This window comes from Euwallacea fornicatus, chromosome 13 (genome assembly GCF_040115645.1).
Source record: "Euwallacea fornicatus isolate EFF26 chromosome 13, ASM4011564v1, whole genome shotgun sequence".
Lineage (NCBI taxonomy): Eukaryota > Metazoa > Arthropoda > Insecta > Coleoptera > Curculionidae > Euwallacea > Euwallacea fornicatus.
Genome location: NC_089553.1, coordinates 4991115 through 5015402, shown reverse-complemented (window position 1 = coordinate 5015402; position 24288 = coordinate 4991115). Strand labels below are relative to the sequence as shown.

At 32.6% G+C, this 24288-nt stretch overlaps 2 protein-coding genes and 1 long non-coding RNA gene across 6 annotated transcripts in view; all 3 read left to right on the top strand.

Moving 5' to 3' along the window:
• Positions 1-3840: 3840 nt before the first annotated feature.
• Positions 3841-8458, top strand: BBS8 (tetratricopeptide repeat protein 8). 4 transcript variants are annotated; one of them, XM_066288983.1, is made up of 8 exons: positions 3841-4149; positions 4483-4619; positions 4724-4896; positions 5255-5409; positions 5465-5609; positions 5948-6182; positions 7216-7381; positions 7447-7661. In XM_066288983.1, the coding sequence occupies exons 1-8, from the start codon at positions 4009-4011 to the stop codon at positions 7492-7494; spliced, it is 1200 nt and encodes a 399-aa protein (XP_066145080.1). In that variant the 5' UTR covers positions 3841-4008; the 3' UTR covers positions 7495-7661. The 4 variants fall into 4 exon arrangements, with proteins under 4 accessions (XP_066145080.1, XP_066145081.1, XP_066145082.1 ...); XM_066288984.1 differs by lacking the exon at positions 7447-7661 and adding an exon at positions 7915-8081 and having other exon boundaries at positions 3842-4149; positions 7216-7390; XM_066288985.1 differs by having other exon boundaries at positions 3842-4149; positions 7216-7390; positions 7443-7661.
• A 110-nt stretch (positions 8459-8568) lies between these two features.
• On the top strand, positions 8569-8996 carry LOC136342811 (uncharacterized). Its single transcript, XR_010732689.1, has 3 exons — positions 8569-8661; positions 8721-8838; positions 8902-8996. It is a non-coding gene; the product is annotated as an uncharacterized lncRNA (long non-coding RNA).
• Positions 8997-17653: 8657 nt separating this feature from the next.
• The window catches only part of ex (expanded), a 46785-nt gene continuing 40150 nt past the window's right edge, over positions 17654-24288 (top strand). The window contains exon 1 of the mRNA XM_066289140.1: positions 17654-17889. The gene's annotated coding sequence lies outside the window, so the exon portion shown is untranslated. The remainder of the gene's footprint in view (positions 17890-24288) is intronic.

Below are 24288 nucleotides of genomic sequence, written 5' to 3'. Positions count from 1 at the left end.
CATGTGGTGTCATTTTAACATATTTGTAGATCACAGATAGTAAATTCTGACGATTTGAGAGAAAAAAATATAATATTGTTAATTTAAAGATTTTAGTAAGACCGATGACAATTTAAAAAAATATTTGATTACATCTAGTGAATCAACCTGTATATTTCCTTGTTTAATCCGTGTTAAATAATCTTGGAATCATACAAATCATCCTCCTCACCAGTAATTTCTAGGATAAAAATAACAAAGAATCATTTACGTGCTGTAAGTGATAATGGATATATCACACATATTTATTCAAAATAAGGGACATTTATCAAAGCTCCCTAATAACGACAGACAAACGACTTAGCTGTAACTGTACCTCCTACTCATACCATATATTCTTTTTAGTATATCCTACTTCGTGCTTTTAAGACTGATATTTAAATACAAGAAAATAGACCATCAGCTAATATGTTACTCATTAAATTACTTCCGCTGTTTCTCATATTCTTAAAGTTCTCACTGGCGAATTTTATTTTAGATGACACGTCGACTCTTTTGACAGAGGAAATGAAATCATATGTGCAGTTTCACAAATCTCTTGAGATTTCATATTCCGTGTGCAACATAATAGTTACTCCACAAAATTTGCTGTGTCAAGATTTAATGAACTCGTACATAAAGGCCATAAAATGCACAAAACTTATATCTGGAAATATCAATAGAGATTATTTTCGAGATACTGAAGCCTCAGTTAATTTAGTGAACGTTCAAGATCCTGCTGACATCTTGACGGCAGTTCAAAGTCGAGTGAAATCCCCGCATTTCAAGAATAGAAGTAAATATAAATTTTTCATTTGCTCTTCAGTAACAAAAAAGGAAGTGCTGCTTAATATATCCAGAGAAGTTTGGAAAAATAAGATTTTACATGTCGTAATATTTTACTACAATGGTACTTTACAAGCTTCTAGGTTTGACCCGTTTAGAAACGAACTCTCCTTATTCAGATTTTTTAGAGGAATGAACAAGAAATATGAGAATTTTCCTCGGAAACTACAAGATATGAATGGATACCCGTTGAAAGTGATTACTATTGTTAGACTTTACAGTGGCAGTTCTGACTATGCTGATTACAACTATGATTACATGACCTCATTGCAGAGGTGTCTTAACGTGTCTTTAGTTAATATACATATTCAGAAAGATGAAAATACTTTGGATAAGATACAACGCCGATTGGTCGATGAGGATATTGAGATTCACATAAGTTTTCAAGCAATTATCGAGACATCAATTCGCAAACAGTATCGAAATCTCGTTACATATCTATATCCTCAAACCATGAATAATTTGATGGCACTGGTGCCTAAATCGAAACCCATTCTGAAATGGAAACGTTTCTTAGAAAATTTCATAATAATGGTACTTCCAGTAAATATGGGTGTGAATCTGTTGATTTCTTTGCTAAATAAGTACGTAACTACTAAAATCAGAAAATTAGATTATTTGGGTTTCTTGGCAGTTCACCTCAGGTCGCCTCTACCGCGGTTTTCACACGAGAGGTCTTCGATTAAAGGATCTTGGCTCATATGGTGTGTCCTAAATTCCGTTTACATTGACCTTCTAGTATTTCAGAATGTAATGGTGGACTATTACGACGAGGAAATAGATTCTCTAAAACAACTTCAAGCTAGTTCCCTTAAAGTTTATCTCGCTGATCATACAGTTGCACGAGAATTTAAGGCAATAAGAGTGCCGAAGAGTATCTGGCATAAGAAACTCATAAATGGTGAGGAATGTGCTTTTATCGGCAGTTACGAGACTTTTGAGAGGATTTCCAGATGGCATGCCAACCAAGGGCGGCCTTTTAATTATAAAGTAATAGAAGAAGTTGTTCTTCCTGCGTATGGATCGTTCTTTAGCAAAGGAAATTCGCCATATGCCCAAAAACTAGCAGAATTAACGTTACTGATAAGACAATTTGGAGCTAGCGTAAGTTTACCTTTGAAATACAATTCTGGGCACTATTACGGTTTGAATAATCATCGGTCAGCTAAAGTTATGATTTTTGAGAATTTTATGGGCTTTTTCATAATATGGATGGCAGGAGTTTGCATCAGCATTCAGGTGTTTTTATTAGAAGTAATGTTAAAATATAAAGTGCGTCGTACAATTATAACAATGCAATGTCTGAGAAGAAAGGGAAAGTAAAAGCTGCATTTGCAAAAACAATAGTGAGCAAGAAGAAATGTTAAATATTAACTAGACAATAAGTTACACAGAAATTTTAATAAAATTATTATGTTTATGAAACAATGTCTATTAAATCATTAATTGTTTTTAAAGCTTAAGCGTATTGCAAAAACGCTTGATAAAATAAATGTGGGATAATGAAAATATTGCGTTTTTGTAAACAAAATTCGTACTAAGAATCAAGCGGAACACGCGATAATGTAAACAAGGTGTACACTTGATAGCAGCTATTGGGGATGCACAAAATAAAGCGAATGATAAAAGGAAAAGCAAAAAATTCGCGCTCATTAAAAATTTTTAATGTTCCAATTGCTAATGACTGTTCAAAAATCACTTGGATGGCCATCAGTAGGTTCTTGAAATGGTTCCACAAGCGCTTTGTCTCTGAGGTATGACAATAAATTTGTAATCACAAATATTCTAAATATTCGTAATTAGGGGATTATTTAATTGGCAGATAAAAAACTTTCGTAAAAAACAGAAGCTTCTAATAAAAGCGGTGCTGTTATTATATTAGACAATCTTTCAAGCGATCCTCCAAAGCATCAAACGGGAGGGGGGGGGGGGGGGGTGTTGATTTGTGTCATGTACTAACTATCCAATATAACTCCGTTAATTCAATTTATAGACCACAAAGTAATAAGACTCGCTAAACTATACCACCGAAAGTTTCTTCTGTTGTTTGTCATATCAAAGAATCCTAAAAACATATCTGATGCTTTGAAACAGGTAACGTTGTGAGAAGCTGTTTTAAATTTGCATATGGCCTGAAATGCAGTTAATCAACAAATCATTTAAAACTGTTGGAACAATTTCTTTTACACCAATGATCAAGATGAACATGATGTTCGCTTAAGCGTAATTAGGGATCAACTGTGATCCAATGCTGATTCTCTTGCCAGTGCATCATTGAATGTTCTTAATTTGTTGAAAATAGTGTGTACCAACATTGTTTGAACCCCAGCTGCTATTATTTGAACTAACCTGAATGAAGATAAGCAGACGAAAGATGTTCATAAGGAAAGAGATATGGACAGTGAGGACGATGACAATCTTACCATTGGAGTTAAAAGTGTCGTGACTGACGCGCAAGCTATACAAGTTTTTAATAAAGCTTTAGATTGACCTGAAAGAAAAGAAGTATCATACCCGAATATTTTAGTTCTTTGTAAATTACGGGTACAGACATTGGAAGATGATGTTGAGCGTCAATTTACGCAGACCAAAATTGTAAATTATTCTTCTTCTAGTTAAAAAATACTTATCACTAGTAAAATATTAATTTATTTTGTTATATATGTATTAAATGCTTGTCTAATAAATTGTTCATTATTTAAATCGCGTTCGCTAATATGAACATTTATGTAATGTAAATCACACTATTTGAATTATTTGACATTATGGATTCCTGTATTTACAATTTACATAAAATGACCCGGAGACCCTTAATTGATCCATAATTTTGTTACCGAACGGCTTGGTCCTCTCGGAGAAGTTGAAAATTGACAAAACCAAACAGTATTTCAAGAAGTGTGACATTAGTCGCTTGTGTCAGAATGATTTTTCAGTCCGGCGAGGGACACAAATATTTGGATTATTTTTGAAATAGTACTTGTAATAGAAGAATAAGATAGAAAGAGTCTCTAGTTTTTAATCCTCCTCGGTACACTAATCGATTCTATAATGCTATAAAAGACTAAAAGAAAGTAACTATTGGCAACTACAGCAACGTAATGTAAACATTAATTCATTCAAAGTGTCGTGAGTACAAGTTTAAAAATGGATCCGATGTATCTCGCTCTTAGTTTATTTCGTCGAAGACGTTACGATAAGTGTATCGAAGTTTGCTCCAGCATATTAGACAAACAGCCACTGGATCAAGCTGCATGGTGTCTCAAAATGAGAGCTTTAACTCAAAGAGTAACTATATGAAACTAAGGACAAGATTATTTAAGTCCAAGCAAACTTCGCGAGACAACATCATAAAGCCCTTATTAAGTTGGAACTTGATTAATGGTTATTATTTCAATTCCGTGGAAATAAGGCTCCTGATACATTTATCAGTATTTCAATAATTTGGTCCTTAGATCCAGTTTTTCGAACTCCTGTTAATCTTGCGAGCGAGATAATTTCGATAGGAACGACAAAATCAGAACGGAGTATTGGTAAACTTTTTTATTTCCATGGAAATTATCTCGTAGGCGAAGTTACAATAAGGCTGAGAGATCAGGTCTCAACCATACAATTATTCAGGTATACGTTGACGACTTGGAAAGTGAAGAAAGCGCTATCCAAGATGACTTTTTGGATAGCAATGTTGTGGCCACAGCACCACGTCCAGGCACTTCTTTGAGGACGTCTGTCACTGCAGCTCCTACTAAATCATTAGGGTATAATGATTCATAGTAATTTTTATAGAGAGAAAACTAAAAAGGAAAAAAATACAATTTATGAAAACTTTTCATTCGCCATTATGTAAAGAGTGTTTTCATAGGGCTAGACCTCGAACATCAACTGGTAGACCAATTTCAGGAATGGTGCGAACAAGTATGCAATCTAGCAGGACAGGATCAGGCCTGGAAAGGCTCAGAGCTTCCAGAGGAACTACCGGACAATCAGCCAGAGCTATTAGACTCGGAACTGCGGCTATGTTGACTCAAAAAGACGGTTTGCCATTTTTTTGCTTTAAATTTCTATAGTAACATCCACGCATTTCAAAAACACGTTTACAAATATTTCTAAAATATGTAAATGATAGATCACTGAAATATTATTGACATATGTTATATTTTTGTCAATATTTGTAAAATATATGAAAAGGCAGATTTGGTTAGTTTGCATTAGTTCAGATTATTAATTTAAGACAATAATAATACTTATTTTGGAAAATCTTTCCAAAATAGGCGTTAAAGAGGTTATAAAAAGGTTTTCTTTTGAATTAAAACTGACTTAATATTATTATTTTTAAGATAGGTATCGTAAGTTATTATTAGGGTTGTTTGTTTATAATCTTGCTGTATTTCAGGGCCATTCATACAAGTTTCTCGACTAAACCTCTCGAAATATTCCAAAAATAAGGCTTTGAATAAGTCATTATTTGAGTATTTATTCTATCATGAAGGGGATGTTCGAAATGCCATGGAATTGGCGGTTTCAGCTACTCAGAGTTGTGAGTTTAAGGTGAGTTTTTCACGCTTGCAGTACCTATGTAATTGTATATGCGAAAAATTTATAGGACTGGTGGTGGAAAATTCAATTGGCCAAATGCTACATAGCCCTTAATTTAATAAGAGATGCAGAACAACAGGTAAAAAGTGCACTAAAGCAGCATCCACATGTTGAGAGCTACATTAGACTTGTGAGGATTTACTTAAAAATAGGTAAAGTAAGGGCAGATTATTATATAGGGTTTATATGGCATTATGCAGCCTATTTGCTAAGCATGAACACAAAAATTACAGGAATATTTCTGGTTGCTTTATTTTTGAAATACAGGATTTTTAAAAATCAAACCTGACGCTTACGCTAAGAATTCATCGGTCACAAGAAGATTAGATTCCCGTAACCTACTTGGTGGCAATTAATTTGAGCGATTTTTGTTGATTTTAAAAAGCTTTAACTGCTTAAACTTAAGTCTTTTAGAATTGAGTTGCTTTTTGGATGTCTGATTGCCATTTCTTAATACTACTCAACAGGAGTTCACAAACTAATTTTATAGATCAACCTCTGACAGCTACTGAAACGTGCAAGCAAGCTCTAGAAAAGTTTCCACAAGACGTATCGATCATGACCGAACTGGCCCGTTTGACCGAGGCCCTGAATGAACCCCAAGCTTCGGTGAAATATTACAGAAGTATTGTGATTGAAGATGCCACGAATACCGAAGCCATTGCCTGTATCGGAATGTATCATTTTTATAACAATCAGCCCGAATTGGCTCTTAGATATTACAGGTGAGGAAAAATGTATGTACGTGTTTTTTATATGCAAGACTGGTTGAAGGCTAATTAAAAAACTACATTGATCCCAATATTAAAAACATTTTTTACGGATTGATCTAATTAGGAATTTTTTTTAGAGATTCATTTCACCACTACCATTTTTAAGGGTCACTGATTGAAAAAATATCTTTCTTCCAAGGCACTATATTTTTTATTGACCTTTATGTATCAATGAAAATCGCTGTGGCAAATAAATTGTTCGGTTTTTCGCATTGTAAAAGAAACACAATAAAAACTTATTCTGAGAAAATGATCTATTGATAATATATTAAAATAATGTTTACCGCGGTGTCAAATATAAGTTGAGAAAATTAGCATTGCAACAAACTCACAAAAATTAGTCTGTTTACCACCATATTTGAACAAATGTTGCATTACAGAGGTACTTAAAAGTTGCAGAAATTTCATTTTTTATTTTTTCATTTTCCAAGTCCACTCTCAAAGTTGCTAATATGATCACATTAATATCCTGTATACACACAATGTTCTATCAATAATTGCAGACTGAAGAGTATTAAAAAATTACACACAGAAACTGTTAAAAATTGTGAACGAACAAAGTACAGCATAGTCTGTTATTTCGCTGTTATTATATAGTGTGGTTCAAACTGCGGATGCATGGATTGAAATCTTGAAGACCGTTAGAGATACCAAGACGATTAAATAGTTAAAGTTTTAGAGAATTTAATACCTTTTTGTAACTCAGATCAGGAGCAACATTGATTTCTGTAGTTCTACTGATGAAGAGTGCGATTTCAATCACTATATTGATATGTACGCAATTTTCTTGTAATTTTTCTATCGAACAGTACAATTTAAAAAAATCATGTATGAAATTGATGAGCAAATTTAGGCAAAACATTAGGAAGCTATTTTGTATAATTAGTACGGGTCTTTGTTTTTCTCGTTTTGCAAAATGCCACTTGTTACACAACGTTAGGTATTCCACACTCGGTTAATAAGTAACATATTTTTTAAATTTTAGGCGAGTTTTGGCAATGGGGGCACATTCAGCAGAGTTATATAATAATCTAGGATTATGTTGCCTTTATTCTCAGCAACTGGATCTAACCCTGGCATGTTTCCAGAGAGCTTTAGATTTGGCTACAGATTCGTTGATCAAAGCAGATGTTTGGTACAATTTATCATACGTCGCTATTGTAAGTTTACCGTTAAATTTCATAAGTTATGTTTTGTGTTTTCTAACTATAGAAAGCTGCGTAAGAATCTGTTACCAGATTTCATTCATTTGGACTGCACATAATTAAGTTACGTTTCCAAGTACTCGGTTCTGCTATTGTTCGGCGTAGTACCCAGATTGATTCGAAGCAAAGCTAATTTAAATTTTAAATGGGTGATGTTTAATGTAAAACGGCCTGCATCCCATCCATATATAAGCCTACCCGGACTACCTACTTGGCTAGAAAAATGCTTCGCATACCTATGGTAATATTTTTCAGACAGGATTGATCGAAACAAATTTGCAAAATTGTTTAAAGCGACCGGAGACAAGAAATTTACTTTGATCCTTTTGATCGAAGTTTATTTCAATACAAAAATAAGTTAACTGTAGGGAACTAGAGAGCCACATTAAAGTCAAAATTGTCTTAATTTTCGATGATTTTAGATATACACATAGAACAATTTTAATACAATTTTAAGATGGTTCATTCCTTTCAGGCAGCTGGGGATATCGCATTGGCTATACAATGTCTGAGTCTATGTTTGTGTGCGGATTCTTCGCATTCTTCGGCCTTTAACAATTTGGCAGTTTTGTATCACAAGAATGGCAGAACTCACTTAACCAAGGCGTATTTAGAGTCCGCCAGAGGCCACCAACCTACCTTACCAGAGCCTGTTTACAATTCTGATATTTTACAAAAAATGTGAAATGAATGAATACGTTTTGTTTACATATGTGTGATCCTTGAGTTGGTCAAATATTAAAAAAAGAGTTTCTGGTGTTTTCAACCTTATCTTTAAGTTATCTACGGTAGAAGCAGAAGTAACATGATATAAGAGAACAAGTTTAGATGTAATAGGAGGTTTAGTAAGGCAAGAAGGCTGGAAATGAAATTAAAGATGAATAATTTGGAAAACTTAAGTTCAGAGATAATGTTGAAATGGTTTAAATAAAAGGATGTATAAGGAAAATGCCATAAGAAAGCCGCCACTATTTTTCTGTCAGAGTAATAATCATGCAAAATATATTGACTTACCAAGGCTACTTTTAAAAATGGTACCTTCACAGGTATACATCAAAGTTTCGACGACGACATTGGATCTGTCCAAAAAAGATCAGAGGTGAAGTATTTGAAAGAAGAGCCACAAATATGAGATTTAGTTAACTATTCATTCAGAATGCTCATTTAACATTTTCTAATATTACGAAGTGGTACAAAACTTTTCCTACGATCAAAAAAATAATATGGTAAATATTACATCTTCTAGCTTTTTATGTATAAAAATGTTTGTTCGCAAAAAACACAGGCAAACAATATAGATGTTAGACTTGTCCCAAAATCTTAAGGAATAAGAATCGTTTCATTCACACACACACACACGGAAAATGCCCAAATATCACTTCACAAAATGGAACTTACCATAGGTATCCCAAGTTCAAAAGCGGCTTATATTTATGCAAGAAAAGGTCTCATCCCTTTAAATTTAGAATTTTTCAAGGACTCCGACTTGGTGTTGACGAAAGGCGAACAATATTTTGCGAATAGCACGCACGCAAACGGCATTTAATGTTTGAAAACTTGCAAAAAGTAAGTACATTTTCCTTTAAAAATGTTTGAAATGTTTTGATATATTGCAATAATATGGATTTTATATTGATCCTTAATTGATCAACAGGACCTCAATTAAAAGGATTTATTATATAATTTTATTTTTATACATATTTAAAAAATATAGTGTAACTAAGAGACTTTTTTCTTGTAAGTAGCCGAAACTTTTACTTCTTTTTAATTTGAGCTCCATCAAGGCAGGCTGTTTAGTGATCGTGTTACTTCGGTCGGATGATCGGAGATGCGAACGAAAACGAGACGATATTCACAGTACAGCCAAACCAAATCGGATTTAATAACTGTGATATTTATCTGTTTTCAGCCGAGCAGTATCTCGTAGGAACATTAATTACGTTTTTAGGAAATTAATCTTTAACTCTATACAAAGTTCTTTCAATTTTTTGTGTATTTTCACCCGAAATGTGATATTTATCGCGAGCGAAATGAGAGGAAATCGGAGACGCCGTTAACACTGACAACCGATGCCTTGTTTTCTTTCCACAGCCTTCTTAATAAAAAGGGGTCGTTTCCGTGTAAAGAATATACAGTAGGAAAAATGATTTGCCCTGAATATATTTTCTGTTGTTTGTTAAAAAAAGCTCAAACGCGGGGGACATCATTTGGTGAAAAAGTTGTTACCGAAATGTCATCCTTTTATGACTAGGAACGATCCTTTTGAAATTTTCAAATTGGAAAAAGGGTTGTGTTATATCTCCTTTAAAAGGTTTTTTTTACATGGTCAAACTTTTTCTGTAGGCTAGTTTTGTAGAAATTGAATAAAAATCAAATAAGTTAATTATTTAATACTGAAGGTTATTGTAATGAATGTCGAAAGTGTATAGTTGGCCTGAAAAAGTCTCGATTTTCAAAATGTACATATAAATAACAATGACATTTGCAACAGTCTATTTAAAATTGATAAACCTTATTTTTTTAATGAAAAATTTCTTGAAATTGTCCTCTGCATTTAATGGTTCGCGGCAAGACATCATTTTTTAATTGGTTCAATTTTTAATTTAATTAAAATACATAGTTAATACTTTACAAGATAGAATTGAAATTATTAGCCTGTATTAAAAAAACAATAATTCTGCAAGAGTGGCAACTATTATCTTCAATAAAAATTATCTCGGCAAAATGGAATGCCACCCTTATGGATCTAACTTGCTAATGAAATTCAATGAGACTGGTTGTCTCCAAAATAAAAAACACGAAGTTGATCATTAGAGATGATAAAATCCAAATTGGGGTTCTGGGACATGTTCAAATGGACGACAAAACTTTTGTATGAAAGATTGCTGAGGAATTCGGTGTTTTAAAATATACCGTTGATAGAATTTGAATCGTTAATCTTTAAATTTAATCTTTATGTCTTAAAACTAGTGCCGGAATTAAAGGAGGATGATTTTGACTGAGTATTAGAACATTATGAATCCTTGAGTAACATGTTACATTTAAACAGACATTTGTTGTATAATACAACATTATCTGATGAATGTTCGTTGTTTTTAATGGTAAAGTTACCAGACGTAACTGTCGTTACTGAAATTAAGTCAATTCTCATTTGTTCTGAGAAACCCATACTCAACAACTTCAAAAATTAAACATTTGAGCAAGGATTTTGGGTGATTAAATTGTTGAACCATTTTTCATTCCAGCAAAACTTAAATGTGGTAAATTATCTACAACTTTTACATGAGACCATATTTCTCAAAATAACTGAAATACTTAAACCAAACCCCCTCTTTACAATAAAAATTCGTTTGTTAACCAGATGAAGCTCCTTCTCATTACATTGCTGCTGTTTGGTCATTTCTAAATGAAAAATTTCCTAGAAGCTTGATTGATAAAACAGATGCAGCCTGTAAGATACCCCGATCATAGTCCCCTGTTTTTTTTTTCTTACGGGAAAATTTGAAGACTAAAAGCTGACACATAATGTGATCCCCTCAAAAAGATGTCGAAATCGTCGAAAAGTGCGGGTAAGTAGCACCAAAAATGTTATATATTTGTATATGCTATATATACAAGTTGTTTGATAAACATATCAACAAACATTCACGGGATATAAAGCTTATGAAAACAAATTTTTAGAACGAATGAAGTTTAGTCCGAACTCCATTTGTTTGGAAGATATAGGGTGTTTAATTTTTAGTTAATCAAGGAAACCTTCGTACATAGGTACTGTTATTTCAGATTGACCTTTTTTGATTAATTAGTCGGCCAACCATCGGCACTATCAATCTGTAATTGAAATTGAATTTTTAAATGGTATGTGTTAAAAGCAAAATGTTTTTCTTTGTACTCAATGACTACTGGGCAATAAAGTAACGGAACAAACCACATCAGTACGGGTCTATTTATTACTGCGTAAACTACACTATCATGTAACTAATTTATCATTCTTTTTTTGTTGTAATAATTAAAGAATAATTTTCTCAGGGAGTTGTCCATCAATAACAAATAAAGGACGATTGGTCTAATTACAAATGTTAAATAAATATTTACATCCCACTTCGTTGAGGAAGGGAAACGTCCTTTTTGGACAAGGTGACAATTGCAAGGATCTGAGCAAATATTAATTATTATTGGAATTCGTAATTAGTGTTTTAGTGGAGGATTTTTCCATTTCTACCATAAGAGTTGCTCAGTCAACTGCGATGTGTAGAAATTAAAGTAAAATTTTCTATTTAGGGATGGATTAGGGGGTATCTCAAAGGGCTTTGGAAATACGACAGATATCTTCTCAAAATTTACATACATTTTCTGACAAGCATTAATCTTTATGAGTTAAATTTTTTATAAAGGATGCTTAGTATTTTCAGAGTTTTTACTTGAAACTTGATTTTTTTTTTAATCGACGTTTTCTTGAAAAAACAAAGGCGATTTTTCAAAAATTCTCCTTACATTTTACATATTAAATGTAAATTATATCTAAAATTTCCATTCAGGAAAGCAATTAGGAGACAGGTAGGGAAAATATGAAGTAATAACCGTTTTCGGGCAATTAAGGGGCTTTTTTAATGTCTCCATATCGAAAATTGTAGTCGTCTAAATGTCTTGTATAAATTAAATATCAATTCGGAAGCCGTCTCCGAAGCAAATTGTGAGTATTTTTCACATTTCCAAATCGCTTCAAAAGGCTTTGGAATACGTACAGAGCCATAAATTATGTTTTCTCATCCATTGAGATTTATTGCCGATTTTGTTTTCAAACAGTCTTTAATTATTTTTATTTATTTATTTATTTATTCTTTTTTCGCCAATTTACATAAATCAATTTCCTATCTTCTAAAACGTTTTTTCAATGTTTACGTACTATTTAACTAAGTTTGTATCGTATTTTTTACCTAATTTATAGCTGTGTTTTTCAAATATTAATCGATAAATTTTGAATTGCGATACACCATTAAATTTTCCAAGAGACAGTAATTTTCACAAATGGAATTATCAAGCATGCATATTAGCAAATAGGTGTATTGAACCCTATTTATTACCATTTTTGCAAGAATATATTGGTAAATAATTACTAGTATATAAGAAATCATTAATTGAGAATTAATTTTTGGTTTTATAAACGAAATAGATAAGTTTTAAAGTAATAATTTGCTAATGCGCATTCTTGGTAGTTCCATTATTGAATATTACCGTTACGTGGAGATATTTGAATGGCTGGTAAATGTTCAAAAAATTTTATAGCCTTTTGCAAATATCCAACTCACAGTTTAAAAAACCGATACACAATACATTAGTTAAATGAAAAACAATATTTTAGATGGATATATGTCCATACATTATTCTCAGTTTGCTGCAACTAAGAATAGTGGGCAAAAATGTCTTACTTCCAAATAGAATAAAAGAAAAGAAGGAAATTCTTGCATAACAAAGTTAAATTACATATTTGTTTTACGTGATCATCAACGTCAGTTTATCAGCCACACTGTCCTGAATTTGAGCCGCTGTATTTTTTCTCTTCAAATGGGAAATTGCAACTCGATCGTTATTTTCAGTGTAGCCCAGAAATCTTCGATAGGACATGTCGCCGATTCACAATTGTTTTATTTTAAACATACAGGGTGTCCATTTAACAACTCCTCAGACTCCTATGAGTTCATTTGTGATTTCATCAAAAAAATGAATTATGGGGATGTATATGGAGTAAATGAAGGTAAATTTTAAAATTAGTACCAACTACGAAAGTGTCTAAAAAAAGCGGAGTGTCATAAAGTGTCATTTTTTTTTTAAATAGGACGACTTGCTCTTTTTTTACATGATAGAATCCTTTTCTTATCTTTCCTTAGATCATACATTTTCTTTACCCTGGGATTCACTACCTCGAACTTAGGATGTTTAAAAAGAAATTTTAAATATTTGTAGTGTCTCATAAATAAATTAATATTATAGGTAGCTTAAGTTATATTTTGTTAATTACAGGATGAATTTTCACATAAGATCACCTTAACAGGCACGAATATCCATTTAGCCAAAAATATATACAGAGAGTTCAAAGGAAAAACTTTAATTTTCACTATTCAACTATAATGGTGTGTTTTTTATGATGTCGAACAAAACAAAGTAAATGTTTTGGTATAAAATACATAATATATTTTTATATTTTCTTGTTTTAAGTTTTAACTGCTAATACATCTTTATAATAATTTTTTGTGTAAAATCATGAATAAACTCATAGCAGTCGAAGGGGCTATTAAATAGGCACCCTATATGAAAAGAAGTTTAATTTTCTTTCATCGCATTTGCTAATATATAGGGTGTCCTATTGAAAAACTTACTTTAGAGAAGTTTACTATCATATCATAAAAACATTAATTTTGAACCATCAAGGGAGATCAGGTTTTTCTCCATGGGGCAAATTCTTGGACCTTTCTGAAACAGCTTCAACAATTTTTGCTTTTTCCACTGCAAATCGTGTTGCACCAGAGGTTTTTTCAAGGTCTTATTTTGAAAAAAAACATTAATTAATATTTCAAAAACCGGTAGAGGCAGAGATAGCAGTTATTAAGTTGAATTGATCAAAAGTAAACAGCGAACCAAAAAAATAATAATATACAAGGCGTCTCATTTAGCATATTCGAATTGCTATTACTTTTGTACACAGAATGTCTCCGAGATAATGGTGCTTCACCACTGATTATTCGATTAATAGTAAATTCTTGAAGAATGTTGTATTTCTGGCAGCCTACGTTCTTTGGGTTCGCGGAACCCAAAGCTCCACTTCGGGTTCCGAGATTTCGTCGTAGAAACCAATTAATTGACATATATGGTCCGGCAGTCCATTCTCAAAAACCTTTTTTATGATTATTATCGAGTTAAAATTTATGCAGATGCAGTCAATTGCGGTGCATGAATTTCTACGTAGACGGGTGTACACGGAGCATTGAAAACTGACTCAATATTAAACGAATTTAAGGTATCTATAGGTTTAAATTATTCAGACCGGTTTGCTATAATTATTATTGAAATTTTCAGCAACGTCTCTAATAAATGAGTAAGGGCTATTAAGTTAAGTTAAACATAATTCTAGTTGATTAAAACTAGAAGTACCGACCAGTCAAAATGGTCGGTTGCCTCAATTGATAACACTTTCTTTTTACATTTTATTTAATACTTTATGATAATATTATCACATAGTGTTTCAAATTTGACTATTTTGCCAACCAAATATCAAACCGGTCATTTTGACCGGATCAGTAGAAGTAGATACCTAATCGCTGATATGTAAAGCAACTTCTTAAATTATATATATATATATTTTTTTATAACATGTATTTGATATGATCTATTACTTCAATTATTAATTAAAATTAAAATTAAATATATTAATGTTAAGATTTATTTTTTAAATGTTTATAAACTGTAAATAAAAAAATATATTCTAAAATTTATGAGTCAAAAGTAGAGTAACTAAAACATTTCGCATATTTTCCCTTACAACTACATCTTGCATTTAGTATTTAGTAGTAAACTTTAACTCTTTAGTTAATTTGGAGGTATGCTTCGGATCTTTGTTGTTGGAATTTCCAACAAAAGTTCATATTTTCTTCTGTTCAGGGCAGCAAGGGATTTTCTACAATATTTTTATAAACATATCGATCCATAATACCATCAATTTTACAAACCACCTCCAAACTATAATACTGTTACCTCCATGTTTAACCGTCGATTTAGTATATTTCCGATTAAACTATTCATTAACTGGTCTTCTGACCTAAAAAATTCGGTCTGATTCGAACAGTTTAAATCAGCTTTCATCTGAGAAAATGCTAATTTTCTATTTTTCATATGACTAGTTCATATGCTGTTTTGCAAAAGGCAACCTGGCTTTTTTATTTTTGTTTGAAATGAAAGGTTTCTTTGCCGATTTTTTTCAATATAAACCAGCGCTTCTTAATCTTCGTTTTAGGGCACTCATTGATAATGAAACACATAACTCTTGTTATATGCAGGTTTCATTTTTAAGCGGATCCTAGATGAATAACGCTTTAAATTTTCTGTTCATTACTTTGTCAGTTTTTCGTTTTCATCCACACTTCAGAAGATCATCTAAGATTCCTATATTTGTAAAGTTCGAAATCACTCTTGATATTATTGATTTACTTAAATTTAAATCTTTTACAATTTTACATTGCTTTTCACTACTTTCAAATTTTTCTAAGATTTTTTCGTACAACCGATGTGATCAATGAACACCACTTGGTATGTTAAAATATTTTTTGTCAATAATAGGAGTGGGAAAGTGGATATGATCCAATAATGTAAATAAGCAAACTGGTTGCTTTACAGTTGAATCCTATAAAAAACAAAATAATCTAAAAAAGGACATAAACAAAATGTATTGAAAATATATTTTTACCTTTATAATATTTGGACAAACAAGAAATGTATTTTATTAATTATAAAAAAATATTTTTTTGAAACATACTTATTTAAAATTTTTAATTAGTTGCTCTACATATGAGTAATAGTGCACGTAATAAATGTTGGTAGTTCTAGTGTTAAGAAATATTTGCGGCTGAGTGAGCAAAGCTTGCGATAGATAAACGATTTAGATATTCTTTTTTCACTTTAAACATGAGGACTTCAACATTAGAGCACTCAAAAGCCACTTTGATAGCTAACTGATGAAGCGACTTCAGAGAGAAATAATTGGTTTTGTATCGCTGTATAAAAACCGATTATGCACATCCTAGAGCTTTTTTTAGGAACCTTTATTTCAAGAACTTTCAAAATTTTAAAGTTGCTTACTAGTATGACCAGTAGCCCAAAGCAGTAGCCCAACGAGATGCGGTAACTCCGTTTGTGTAGGCTTAGAGAGAGCCTCGAGGCGATTAATTTACATTACTTTTGAAGGCAATTGCTCTGCAGGTTCGCGAGATATTGGCGATAAATGATATCTGGCAGAAATACCTCCGTGTCTTTAAAAAATTTGCTAAAAACTTTTTCTGGCTACTTCATATCATGCAGCATATTCAACTAAATTGCTTTTTCGAAAATTTTTACTCTGTTTTTTGGTACAGTATATTGGTATGGATCTCATCTTCAAAGAAAACGTCCCATGATGGCTTTTTTAGAACGCATCATTTTGGTCTTAAAATTTCTAAAAAATTTGGGCAAGTCGGGCCGTATTGCTTTCATAATTGTGTTACTAACATAATTGCTTAGAACTTTCCTCATTTAACGGCTCCCTAAATGTCAGAATTTTCAAGATTCTAATGCATGTAACCCAAATCTTTTAGCCACTGTATACTAATGTCATAGCTGACGGGATAATATAAGAATACAATTAAAATTTTAAGTTTAGAAATTAAGAGCGGGTACTCTCAGTATATGAAAATGAAAAGCAACATGACAAAGTTGTGTTTCCATCATATTTCAATGAGTATTATGACGTACAACATTCCAAGTACCAGATATCCCTCTATTAAAAACCAAATGAAGTGGATCATGCCATTACCAGGACGAGCATGCCACTTTAGATTTGTTCTAGATCTGCGATTCCCTCATACAATCTTTAAAACACATTGCTGTTATGTTAGGTGGTACCCCAAGCAGTGACTGTGATCGGGCCAGCTTTGGCGCGCAGTGATTTCATTGGACCCAACTTTTTACTGTGGAATGCGGTTCGTCACTTTTTTTTATTTCCATTTATACCGAATCGTCCATGAAACGGTACGATGATTTCTGGCAGCTCCTACGCGGTCCTGCTTGAAGTACCACCAGCCGTCATCTAATGACGATATTGATGAGGGGAGCATTGACGCTGCAAAACGAAAAATTAAAAACGGTGCAATGATAATTCGAATCACGCAAGTGGTACCCCCTGCGAGAGACTAAGTTGATTTTCTCTTATAGGAATGCCGCATTTCTTGAGGAATGTAGCCTCGGCTCGGGTACCAAACACACCTGAGTTTGGTACAGTCATTGCAAAAAGCTTCGAAAACTTCGTTCTATAGTACTACCCAAGTAGTACCCGTGCGTTCAGACTTGCCGCGCGGCCTGTACCAGTGAGTGGTCCAGGCAAATGTTACTGGTACCGTCTCTTAAAGGTACGTTAGACGATCACGATTTCGTTGAACCACTGCATTCCGATGATGTTTTGCCTCAGAATGTACCTGACCGCTTCAAAGTTAAAATAGGGAATTTAGTCGAAGAACACCTATGCCGGTTGACGGAAGGAAACTTTGGTGCTTTCCAGTACACGTGGATTTTCCGGAACTTAGACGGTACCATTTGAATTTAGTGTGGTGTTGTGACTTAGTTATGTTCAAGTGAGACGCCCCTGAAAGGATTTTTATCTACTTGTATGGGCGCAACTGTGCGCGACTCTTGGATTTCAAATTAAACACATGGTAAGGAAGGTCGTACCTACTTCTATGTTTGACGTCTTGTCATATGTAATTGGGTTTTAAATGCCTCGTTAGCGACTTGAGTAGAGTTTTTACCATATTATTACACTGATGTGGAAAATTTGTCCATCTACGTAGGTAATTGCTTCGAAGATCCACTGATGAGGCGATGGTTCCCGGACAGAACCATAAAGTAAACATTTCCTATATCACATGAAGTGCTGCAAAATGTTATTCTCTTTACTTCTATTGCCTTCAAAAGTCCGTATTATATTGAAGGTGTTTATTGCGGGAAGTCATTGTTGGTGACAAAAGTCAATTAGTATTGGGCTTGAGTAGGTACCACCACCGAATTCCAAAGCCGATTACGATAATTAGCTAGTCAGAGCGTTAAAAGGAGATTTTTCACACCTTCCCTTGTGTCCTTCTGAAGTCATAAACTATCGAATAAAGCTGAGCAATCGAAACCTACTTGATACAAGCCAAAGTAATAAATAATGAATTACTTATCTTATGAGTAATCGCAGGAAGCAATAATATAATTATTACTACTTATTTACTTACTTATCTAATTTAAAAGCATCTTCAGTTTCTTCAGCACTTTTCGTCCAAAATCGAAGATTTGTGTGAAAGAATTGACATTGGATGACTCAAGCAAAGATTGTTGCACGTCGAAGATGGTGAAATGTGTAACATGCTAGAGACGTGTGTGGGGTCGACGATCTTCATGATGGTGCATGTGAAGGTTTTTCTGCATTATGAGTACATACATGACAATGGATTAGACCACATGAATTTGTCTATGATGTAAATAAGCAGCCACCATTTTAAAATAATTGAAATGCAACTAGAGCCATTCCAGCTCTTATGTGCAATTCAAGGGGGCTTCTAGATAGAAATATCCCAAACATGAGTAGATATTCACTTGATGTCATGGGGGAGGGGGTTACCAACTTTCACAAGTTCAGTTCACAATGGAATAAGATAAGGATAGCCCATTGAGTGAATAAGCCCTTCCTCATTTATCTTTCTGATGGTTTACACTTTTGATAGTTTATACTTCTCCGTGGTAATCCATAAGTTCAGCTCACAATGGAATAAGATAAGGATGGCCCATTGAGTGGATCAACTCTTTTTCATTTAATTTTCTGATAGTTTATACTATCAGGTTTATATTCCTAATTGTTTATATCTTTCTGGGAGACGGATTTGGATGTCCCAAAATATGTCTTTAATTATTATGAAATTTTTAAATTTGATCTGTAACATTGTTTGAGGACTTTAAAATAAATTAGTTCAAGACCAAAAACATGGAATTTCAATTATTGTGGACTCCCCTGCACCTAATTCAACTTTACCCCATCTCACGACATAACGATTTAATGTTTCTTTAAGCAACAAGTTTTCTAATAAGAGTGACAAATAATCGGGACTGCTTAACGAGTGAACATGTTAATAACATTCAGATTATTAGTCGGTTATTAATATATAGGGTGACTTAAAACACGAGGCGAAAAACTTAGGAACCTGTATAGTTTAATATTCTGAGTAAAAGGTGTCAAATAAAATTTTTGCTAGTCAACATTGGTTTTCGAGTTATTACACTTCGAAGTTTCTGTATGTTGTCATGTTTTATTACTTTAATAAATAATAGTAAGTCTTGAACCAAATGATAAGAATGTTGTAGGTGATTAAGGAACTCATTTTTGAACTTTTCAGTTTTTTATTTGTTTTGTTCAATATGTAATTTTGTTGTTTTTTGGCTAAACGAAACTTTTAATGGGAGATGAATTAGTCGGCATAGTCAAGTAATATGGTCTGCGAGATCACCCGACTTGAATCCTTTTTGTATGGGGGCATTTAAAAACAAATGGTTTGTACAGCAGAACTTGATAGCCATGAACAAGTAATGCAAAGAATAATGAATGTAGTCGAATACATTCAAAATAAACAAAATATAAAAAGGTCTCCCGATAAAAATTTTATTTTAAATTTTTATACACAATGGCAAAACTACACGTTACTTAATTTTTCACCTCGACTTTTGAATCACCCTGTGCATGTCAGTTTGTAATATTTTCCCGTCGGCTGTATCGCTAAAAATCCAAGAAATGTAACATTTCTACTTTGAATTTATAACTAATTATTGTTAGCTTGAGTGGATTTGCAATTCAGTTTTAGTTGAAAACTTTTACGTTAAAGGACGTGTTGACCACGGGATTGGTCACATTCAACCAGTCGTGGCAGCTTCAAACCAATCACAAATCGCGTTTAAAATCATGCATAATTGAAAAATCGTACAATAATGGAAAACATTAATGAATTATATTGTACACATTTAAAAAAATAGCATGCAAGAAATAATGGAAGTGGTTACTTTGAAACGATAGCTCTATATTATAGAGCTTCCTGCTCTCAAATCGGGCCAACTTTTATTTTTCACAGCACTTTTACCTTTAACTTTTTTTAATTTATTTTATTTCTATTTTTTATTGAACTTTAGGGTATGAGTAATTTTGCATATTACTGGAAAATAACTGCTGTGAAAGAAAATGCCAGCTACCTAACATTTTTATAAAATTAAACAACCAGTATTGAAAATTTTACTTGTTTCGGAATTTTTTTCTTACGGCTATCAACAGATTGCACGAAAACCGACCGAAACCTGATATCAAGTGATTCTCGACTTCCGTATAGTTTCATTTTGTATGGTTTGCGCGCGCAATGATAAGAAAACAAGCTTATTTCCCACAGCTTCGTACCAATATTCATAACAACGAAGCAGTACAAACATTGATAGTCTGACGGCCATTTTAGTGACTGCACAAACTGACGTAGTCGTAGATAAAGTATCTAATATGGTTTGCACAGAATTACCATGATTCTACTCATATGAGTTACTGTGGTCGCTCGTGTCGCATGCGCAAATGTCACATTCGTTAAAATGAAAAAAGTGGAATCTACTAAACTTGCATATTGAATTCCATACACTTCCAATGATAATTAGCGTATTTTTTTAGGTATGCGTATAAGAAATAAGGTTAACGAGCCCCGTTTTCAAAAACGCGTAAATCGAAAAACTGTTAATTTCGCCCCATAAAAATTACTCGCGGTTCATCGACATTTTAAGTGCAATCTCATTACATACAAAATATTTTTTTAATGGGCTTTAAAGTGCGGTCAGGAGAGCCATTGCTGCTTTTAATTGAAATTGCGTACAGGTCTTTAAGTATGTAATTTAGTGGGTCTTCGAAAATTTTAATTTGTTTTACCCGTTGGCAGGCTGAAAAATGGGGTGTTATTAACCACCCTACAACTAAAAAATTTAGTGCTCATTAAGTCATTAATTTAAAAAAATGTGAATACACGAAGTAACTTTTTGTGTCGTTGAAAACTTATTATTGGGAATTAAAGAATAAAGGTGGTATCCATCCTTGAAGACCACCATGTGCTTTATTCTTTAGATAAATATAATCTAAGACACTCATAACATATTTCACCTTTAGTTCGTCCTTTCGAGTATCATAGTGTGAATCGGTTGCGCTTCCCGGGTCCTGATTTGAAGTTCCTCTGTTAAGAGGGGGCTCTTCGGCACTCTTCAGTCCTTCTGGATACAAATAATTGTTCTTTATCAGCTGTTTCTTTAGCCGGTTGTCGATTAGGAATAATGAAGTTAAAAGATCAGCAAAGATCATTTTTCCTTATTCCAGCAAAAAGGATATCTTTCTGGCTTTGGTAAGAGAAGTCCCCCCAGCTATTTATTGGGCCAAACTTTATTATCCATTATGCCTTCTTTCTTTTAAAAATTCTTTCAGTTGTGTATCATTGCTATTGAAGAATTTGCAAAAACTTCCACGTTAATTAGTATGTGCTGTCTTCTTTGCTTTTCAAAAAGCACTTTTTCCTGACCGTACCCAGTTAAGAGCCCCGTATACGTTGAGCAGCATGCTGGATGTTCTTTTTATCAAGAAGGACTGTGCTCGCTTTTCTCCTCATTGTGATTGTCTTTCCTTTATATTCGATATCCTGGATCTTGAAGTCTTTCGAAAGCTTCTTTCCTGGAGAGCTGAGACGTCTACGTTGGGGAATTCTAACATTTCTGTTTTACGTCCCCTAATGGCGAAAACTAATAGATCGATACCAAGGTTTTGAGGTATTACATTTATTAGCAAAAGCTCATTATTAGTTCTAGATAAGTCAGCAGGTAGTAAAAGCTCATTAATATGCGTATAATAAGTAGGCTATACCATACAGTAAACTGATATTATTGTATGATTAGGATAGTAATGATCAATTTTGCAACTTCCTTTGTCCAATAGTTCCTTCAGGACATAGCTATCACATCAAGAAATGCTTGAATCTGAACTTTTTTTTTAATAGGTTAAATAATTCTTGCAGATAGTTCCTTATAATAATCGATTTTAGAAATTTTTATCAAAATATGTAGGTACCTATTAACGAGCACTGTTCGCTAATAATTTCTCAAAAATTTTCATTTCGAACCTCGTTCCAATACTTAATTATAGTTATTAAAGGTTGCTTAATTGTCCAGATGTTAAATTATATGAAACCCCCATTAAAAAGTGATGTGAGCCAGTATAGCTGCTCATACAGTGTCTACCACCAATGTTTTTATCCTTATTACGTAAAATTTTGTGGTCTTGTCATCAATTATTATCGTGTAGCAAGATATAGCAAATTTATTACCATTTAAGCAGTAATTCAGCTTGAAATATATATCCCAAATAACGTTTTATTAACGTTCCTTAAAGTTTCAATAGTTATCAATAAGGATGAGTTTCGAATTTGAATAACATTGTCCATGCGTTTTTTCCACTAGGAAGAAAAGTATAACGATTTTTATTTCAAAATTTGTTATTCTAAAAGTCAAATTATTAGTGCTCTGTTAACTTTAACTGGAAGCTAATTTGTACAGAACTTATAGAAACATTAATGTAATACTGGTCAAATTTTTCTTTTTTATCGAAATTGGTTTGATGTTAAAGTTAACAGGTTTAAAATTTGGCTCTAAAGCAGGGATGTGAATTAGCATATCAATCGTTTCAGGATGTAGACATGTGCAGGGTGAGTTTTTTTCTATTATCATTAAAGGGATCTCGGGAGCTAGTATTTACGAAATCTGTTAAAAGGGGATAGAATTGCAGATTTAGTGTATCAATTTATATCCACTTTTGGTTTTTTGGAAGAGTTCGTGGCTTACTAGATATTTAGCAAAAACCAAGTTTTGTGATTTCTTTAAATCAATCTAACCGTGTAATTATTAGTTTCAGAGAAATTATGTAAAAACGAGTATTGTAAAAGTCTTTGCTCTGAAAAAATATGCTAATCAGATTTCTTCTGACAGCTGTCATTTTTGAGATATGGCATAAACTTACTTTTTTTAACGGAAGGCCTAGCAGGTTGTGACTTATTTAAAATGGTATTTTTTCAAGCTTTAAAATGATAACAATAAATTAGCTGTTGTTTCTTAAAATAACGGACTTAAAACGTTTTTTAATCAAATGGTGCAATTTTAAAATAGTTGGCCATGAAATCGTTCATATTAATATATTATTTGTTTGACACTGACAGCTCGCATCATTTAAGTCAGATATAAATTCAAGTTTGTAAATTACTTTTATAAGAATTTTCTAAATTATGAAAAAATCTAAAACCTATTTATGAACAATTATTTATTAATTAGCTTATTAATTATGAATAATACAAAAGTTGAAAAAGCCCTCGATTCTTATTTGCACATGTATTGCATCGCTTCAATACTGAAATTGTGGCTTTTCTAATTGAACGTCCATTGATAATATCGAAAGCTTTCTCAACCGAATCTTTAAGAGGGTTTATTGATTTATAATTTATTGTAAACCTCGTTTTTTATGGTTCCTTACACTCGACAATATCATACTTTTCTAAGTTTGAAAATTTTTACTAAAGCAATTAAAAAATTTTAATTTATATCTGACTTAAGTGATGTGAGTTGTCAGTGTCAAATAAATAATAAATTAATATCAACGATTTGATGGCCTATTATCTTAAAATGCAATATCGGATTTAAAAAAGGTTGTAAATTCCCTATTTTGAGAAACAACTGTCGACTTATTATCAGTTCGTTCATTCATTCATTTAAAAGCTTGAAAAAATACCTTTTTAGACAAACCATAACCTTCTATGCTGTCCATTAAAAAAAAGTTTATGCCATATCTTATAAAAGACATCTATCAGAAAAAAATCCGGTTAGCATATATGTGTTTCGGGGCAAAATGATCTACAATAATATATCATATTTACATAATTCCTTTAATACCCATAATTACACGGTCAAATCGATTAAAAGAAATCCAGAAAATTTATTCTTGCTAAATATATAGTGAATATATATAGCAATAT

Excerpts from the sequence above, each read along its gene's own strand:
- BBS8 (XM_066288982.1), top strand. The coding sequence starts at position 4,009 with ATGGATCCGATGTATCTCGCTCTTAGTTTATTTCGTCGAAGACGTTAC. Across the intron at positions 4,150-4,482 it reads TGAGAGCTTTAACTCAAAGA|GTATACGTTGACGACTTGGA; the intron begins GTAACTATATGA and ends ACAATTATTCAG. Across the intron at positions 4,620-4,723 it reads GCTCCTACTAAATCATTAGG|GGCTAGACCTCGAACATCAA; the intron begins GTATAATGATTC and ends GTGTTTTCATAG.